This window comes from Anneissia japonica, unplaced genomic scaffold, assembly GCF_011630105.1.
Source record: "Anneissia japonica isolate Jap-2015-1 unplaced genomic scaffold, ASM1163010v1 scaffold288221_len503873_cov180, whole genome shotgun sequence".
In the NCBI taxonomy this organism is placed as follows: domain Eukaryota; kingdom Metazoa; phylum Echinodermata; class Crinoidea; order Comatulida; family Comatulidae; genus Anneissia; species Anneissia japonica.
In genome coordinates this window covers 1-6,851 of record NW_022686204.1, presented here as the reverse complement: position 1 = coordinate 6,851, position 6,851 = coordinate 1, and the positions used below count along the sequence as shown (strand labels likewise).

The following is a 6,851-nucleotide window of genomic DNA, read 5'->3' as shown; positions in this document are numbered from 1 at the left end:
TTTAAAAAAAAAATGTTAAAAAAAAATATTAGACATTCGAAGACGAACATTCAGATGGGAATTTGTTGAGCTGATCCTGTGAAAAGTAGTTCCTACTATGGTAACTATTCACGTTGGCGGAGGGCAGTAAACGTTCCCGATTATAATCCAGTCTGATGTAAAAAGTCTCTACTCTACCATAAAACACAGACCACGCCATTTGAGTTGCTGCTTTACACCACGACGGTTGGGAGAAGTTGCTAAAGCTTTAGCTTTTGAATTTAGTGTTAACATTTTATACAATAATGCGTGAAATTGTACATCTTCAAGCTGGCCAATGCGGCAACCAGATTGGTGCTAAGGTATGCTCATTTTCAATCGTAATTTATAATATTCAAATAGTCAATTTGAGTTAATGAAAATATCTCATTTCATATGGTTGACCCGGCCGGAGTTCATGCATAGTAAGACCATGTGTGTCTTCGCCAAACCGGGAATGCTTTTATCGTGCTTGTTCTTAACCTTGTCTTTACTCATTAATTAACGGACTGTATGCCCATCGCGTCACTTCTTGATATGCAAGAAGAATATTTTTTTTTTAAGTAGAAACGATTTCACATTTTTAATCTGAATTATGCTGTGCTTCTTGGTCCTGGACACAAGTCTAAATTCTCAAGTATTCAATTTTTTTTTTAAACCCAAAAACTCAGAGGTCGGAGTCATTTGCGTTTCCGTACTAAAATCCCAGGCCTGAATAGTTAAATAACTAATTATTTCACATAATACCGTACTGTAAACAGACATCTATATTGTTCTATCGCCTGGTCTAACCCAGTGAAACCATGTTAAAATTCCATTAATTTAAATGAGATCGTTGCGATTGCATGACCGCGTAATAGTGAGTCATCGATATAACGGTTACAATATTCAAATTTCAATATTTAAAGATCTGTCGCGGGAACGGTTACAGTACATCCAAAATAAAACTGTATCTGCTGTATTAACGTTAGAGTTTAATGGTTAGGTCTATGAGTGAGCCTTTAATATTTGTTTAGTGAATACATAGGATCCAGGGTTATCGGTATTTTGATTCCATGGCGACAGTGTTTTTTGTTAAAAAGTGACATAAGAAATCAATAGTTGCAGCAGGAGAGCTTCAATTAAATTTGAATGACAATTGATAGACAGCATCGATTATGTTGAATGACCACTTGCAGTATAGCTAGTGTAGTATAATTACATTTCTGTAAGGGTAAATTCGTAATTGAACTCATTTCTGAAGCTTATCTGTCAATATCTGGGGATTTAAAAAAAGATAACTTGAAAAAAGAGGGGAACAATCCAACTTTCCCCAATTTTTTTACTACAATAATTAAAACTTATTACTAGTCAATTAAAAAGGTTTTGCATGTCATAAATAGTGTATTCACCATGTATCATTTATAATGAATAATAAATATTAATGACTACAATGTGAACAATAATTTTAATTGTTCAAATACAAAAATCACATGTTTTATAACTAAAATCATTCTTTCCATTCGATAATTTATGAAAAAGTGGCCCACCTTTCTTCAAAATAGAACAGTCAATCTAAAACATATTTTAAAAGAAATATATCGAGGCATGAATAATGAGACAAAAATGAATTGGTAGTGCAAACATGTTAAAATTAATCTAAATTACATGAATGCTGCAAATAATAAAATGATTATTTTGATTAATGGTGTAAATACGGAATGTCGCATGATAAATTTACCAATCAAGGATCAGTTTGTGTGTTGTAAAAATATCTGCCAGTTGCATAAATTATAATACATTCTTTATAATTCTTTTCATAGTTCTGGGAAGTGATCTCTGATGAACACGGTATTGACCCCACCGGTACATATCATGGAGACTCAGATCTTCAACTTGAAAGAATCAATGTCTACTACAATGAAGCCACTGGCGGCAAGTACGTCCCACGTGCTGTGCTTGTTGATCTTGAGCCAGGTACCATGGACTCTGTCAGATCTGGCCCATTTGGACAAATCTTTAGACCAGACAACTTTGTCTTTGGACAGAGTGGAGCTGGAAACAACTGGGCTAAGGGCCATTACACAGAAGGAGCTGAGCTTGTAGACTCTGTCCTTGATGTTGTCCGCAAAGAAGCAGAGAGCTGCGACTGTTTACAAGGTTTCCAACTTACACATTCCCTTGGTGGTGGTACCGGCTCTGGTATGGGAACGCTCCTCATCAGCAAAATCCGTGAAGAATACCCAGACAGAATTATGAACACATTCAGCGTTGTGCCATCTCCCAAAGTTTCAGACACTGTGGTTGAACCATACAATGCTACCCTATCAGTACATCAGCTTGTTGAAAACACAGATGAAACATACTGTATTGACAATGAGACGCTCGAGTTTTACTATTATTGTTCTTTCTATGTTTACCTACGGTAGGTCTGTGATATCTTACGGATTTATGGGATGTACGTGTGTAACTATAACTGTGACCTTCTTGGATGTTATTACATGTTAGTATAATATCAACAACACAACAACAACAGCTAGTACCCCCTTTTATAAAGTGTAGATCTGTACAGTAATACCAAAGGCTAGAGAGAAAGAGGATAAACTATAGGCCTAACTACAGACTGAGTTCCTCCTACCTAGGCCCCTCCTACTAGGCCTAGGTCCTGTCTCTTATACACATCTAGATGTGTATAAGACGCAAGGCTTTCTTGCATTGGTATACTGGTGAAGGCATGGACGAGATGGAATTCACAGAAGCTGAAAGCAACATGAATGATCTTGTGTCTGAATACCAACAATATCAAGACGCTACTGCTGAAGAGGAAGGTGAATTTGAGGAAGAGGAAGAAGAGGAGGAAGCTGCCTAAATTTTGCATTTTCCTTAAAAATTGCAACCTCAACTTTTCTTTTATGTTTATTTAAATTATTTATATGAAGTCATTAAATGCAGATGTCAAAGAATTTCTTGCTAAATAGGCATACTGCAGATAATCCTAAATAATGTTACAGTACTTCCTCTATAAGTCTAAATGCAATTATTCATAAATCTTGTAAACAGGGTGGCATGTAACCATATTTGATGCTGGTACATCCTTTGGTAAATTGAAATAAAAATAACATTTGAAATGCAAATACCTGTATTTATTTTTTTTTGTCATGTTGTATATGAGAAACTGAAGTGCGTGGTGTGTGAGAGAAAACGAAATCCTTATTAATGCCATCAGAAACAACTTTTTTTTAAGCTTTGTTTTACAGCATTTTTAGCAGAATGACCAGAACAACAGTACAGGCAAGGACAGATCCAGAATTTTTCAAATAAGAGGCGCAACATAATTATTCAGAAGTCATTCACTTTTTGCTAAAAGAGCGTCCCCGTCCAAGAAACGTTTGAATCAACAAAGCAAGACGTGCACTACCTGAATTGGGTCATATTCATATGTTTTTTTTTTTAGCTGTTTTGTTTTTAGGGGTTAACGTTATAGTACTGTACTTAAATTGAGATGGATTACTAATACAGCCTGTAGATTATTATAGCGAAATACACTTTGCATTAGAAATGTCCAAAGCCCGTTGCATTGACACAATACCGTATTCAGTGTGACCACTGCTTGGGGATTTATCCAAGATCTTGGGTATTTTGACTTGGTCTTGGTTATTCCGTTCAAATCCTTGGGTACTGTATTTTATTTTTACTAAGAAAATTAAATATTTTTGTCATGGAGGAAGAAGTAACAAAGTATATTTCAGTCCATTCAAGTAAGCAAAACTCAATGAAGTGCACATAACACTGTTAATTGACTGTTAATTTCTATAAACATGGGTTCACTGCAGGATTATTTGCTTGTGATTTGCGTTGCCATTCATCTTACCTAATTTTATGCATTATATAATAAAACGGCGTAGGCACCGGGTAGCTTTGGCTGGGGGCCGCCTAAGGCTAGGCTCCAGCGAGATCGAGAGAGCAGATCCCTGGGTGGTACCCGGAAGCTACGGCCTTTCAGTGGAGCTCCTTCCTTTTAATGAAATGTAGAGTTGAAAGATTCATAACATATCAAGGTTTGCAGTGGCGAAATTTGAAATAGAGGTGGCTCAGAGAAGGATTTTCATAGATGGAGGGCCTATCTTACACCCTTGCTTACACAATAATTTATAACTATGGTAATTATGGAAATTGCACTCGGCTCTAAGATTCGTAAATAAATCGAAGTCGAGTAAAATACATTACTACATATTGGACATACAATAGATGTTTAAACAAATGTAAATTGTTAGATTTAAACGTAAAAGAAATATGTACAGTAGGCCTTTACCGCGCAATGAAAACAAGGCCATAATATTATTGGGCATTGAAAATACAGTACTATAGTTTACCATAAAGTTAAATGTTATATGAGTAGGCCTAAATGGAATTAATGAAAATTGCGAATACGAACGAATAATTACAAGCGCGATTACGTCGTGGATGAGATGGGGAGACGTCACAAATATATCAAATCGAGAATGCATAAAATAAGCCTATGCCTATGTGATCTTACTGGAAACAGCGGTGGCGCCAGAAATTTGCCGACAAGGCCGGGTTCGAACCAAGGCGACGACGAAGCCTCGGTCGACGGCCTGAGTAAAATAATTCCTGTTAGGTTCATGGGGAGAGTTTTCATGGCTTTGGTCTTAAATATGCTTTTAGATCACAATAGTTGAGATTGGCAATCAAAATAGCGTTACTTAGATAGCCAGATTATTATTTTCTTTTAATTTTTGGTCCGATGACCTAGTCGTTCATCGGAAAACAGGGGGTCCGGGCCTGTCCGACGAGTGGGCAAAGACAGAGATGTCCAAAAGAAAGGAGAGGATAGGGCCAATCGAGATAATACTACCCCAAGGGGTCCGGGGGAATTCCCCGCGAAGTGTTATAGATGCCCGAAAATAACCTATGTGGCATTTTGAGCGATTAATTTTTCCATTTTCTTTCTTTCTTTTTTTTTCTTCGAAGGGGGGAGGGGGTGGGGGCGTTGCCGGCTCGCCCCATCCCCCTTCAAAATCCGCCCCGGCCCTTCGCAACTCCCTGTGTGCGGGCCTGGTCTCGAAATGGAGGGCGAACTGTATCAGCATTAATTAAGAGGGTCTATGCAAAAGAAATGCAGCAAAGGTCCGTAACATTTTTAATTATCAGTTAATAACTAAGCAATTTTAATATGGAATTGATCTTTTCATTTCTTTTTAGTAAGCCCAGTATATATAGCACCTGGTTGTACACCACTCCAGACTGATTGGAGGAGATTGTCGTGACTCGTGTATTGACCTATGCAAAATTTAAAAAAAAAATCATAAAAATCGCTTTCAATTTGCTCATTTTTGTGTAACATACAAATTATCAACTTGATCAAAGAAAGTGTATTAAAAAAATGTTTAATTTTACAGCGAACAATGATAGAAACAATTCCAGTCACTGCAAGCGTTTTATTATTTAGTATAAAAATCAAAAATGATTTTTTTTTTTCTTTTTTTTTTTTTTCATTTTCAGGGGACAATATACAAGTTGGATAATTTTTCCAGCGAATAATGATAGAAACACTTCCAGTCACTGCAAGCGTTTTAAATTTATTATTCAGTATAAAAGTCAGGGTAATATTTTTTTTTCATTCAATTCAATATTTTTTATTTTTTTAAAATCATTTTCAGATCACAATACATTTTAAGTTATATGCTTAAACTTGTCATTTAAATAATAGCCAATCAGTGTGTGCCTGTGCTATAAAAAGAGATTTTTAACATCATTATGCCTAGGCTATGAGGTCAGCTATGAGTAACTGTAATTTCAATAAAAAACGATCGAGTGCCAAACATATCCATAGTAGGTTTCTCAATAATACTGTATTATTTAGTAATTAAAAACATATTTAAATAATTAAGATTTATATGACAAAGGCCTTAATTGCTCCTTATTTTTTTATCGATCTCGCACCGCGTACGGCACCACCAATGCGCAAGCGCATTTTTAGAAATAAAAAACATTCGAACGTCTTTCCCATCTCGACCAATAATTATCAGTTTCAATGTGACATCAACATCTTCGTCGCATGTGATTCGACGGTTTATCGCGTATACACGCCCTATATAACGAGCAAAACGACCTGGCAAAAGCTCCACTGAAAGGAGGAGACGCCGGAGAGCTTGGTATTTTGTCTGTTGGAGGTTAGAATTTGTCGAAAACTACATTCACAATCATGCGTGAAATCGTACATATTCAAGCCGGCCAGTGCGGAAACCAAATTGGAGCTAAAGTAAGATTAATATTTTGTAATATTCACACATTCGTATAGCCTAGTTAGTTAGTGTGGGTATGACATTTGGTATCTGTCACGATCGCCATGTGTGAAACATGTAAATTTTTACATTAACCACCCTAGCGGAAAATTGCGAGCGCTGTACATACAGTTAATTGTTTGATTGTGATAGCAGGTGTGGCTTGGTTTAGCCTAGGCCCCTCCCTACAAGCTACAAGAAGAATCAGAGTTCCCCAACATTCTTCTCTTTCATTTAGGCTAGGCTTTTTTTTAAATTTATACTTTATAGCTTGAGTAAGGTGAATGTAACATACCTCCATGATGTGACATTGTTATACTTTTATGTTATTAAATATTAAAAATTAAATATTACTTTGTTTACAATTTTTTAGTTCATTTTCTTTATGTGCTACTACTACTAACTAGTAGTACGCCTATTTTGAATAGGGACCTATTTTATTCTCCGATCCGACTTGACCCCGCGTATTAGAATTTTAAGTACGCGCAAGACAACTGCAGGACAAATTCCCGCGGTACGAGAGCACACTGCTATTCTTTACAACGTGTT

The 6,851-nt window shown here is 36.3% G+C and overlaps 1 protein-coding gene across 2 annotated transcripts in view; it reads left to right on the top strand.

The window, feature by feature from the left end:
• The window catches only part of LOC117113707 (tubulin beta chain), an 11,900-nt gene extending 8,769 nt beyond the window's left edge, over nucleotides 1–3,131 (top strand). The window contains exon 4 of one of the 2 annotated variants that reach the window (XM_033257131.1): nucleotides 2,702–3,131. In XM_033257131.1, the coding sequence (XP_033113022.1) occupies nucleotides 2,702–2,866 (165 nt within the window). In that variant the 3' untranslated portion in view covers nucleotides 2,867–3,131. The remainder of the gene's footprint in view (nucleotides 1–2,701) is intronic. The other variant, XM_033257148.1, reaches the window with a different exon arrangement.
• Nucleotides 3,132–6,851: the final 3,720 nt, after the last annotated feature.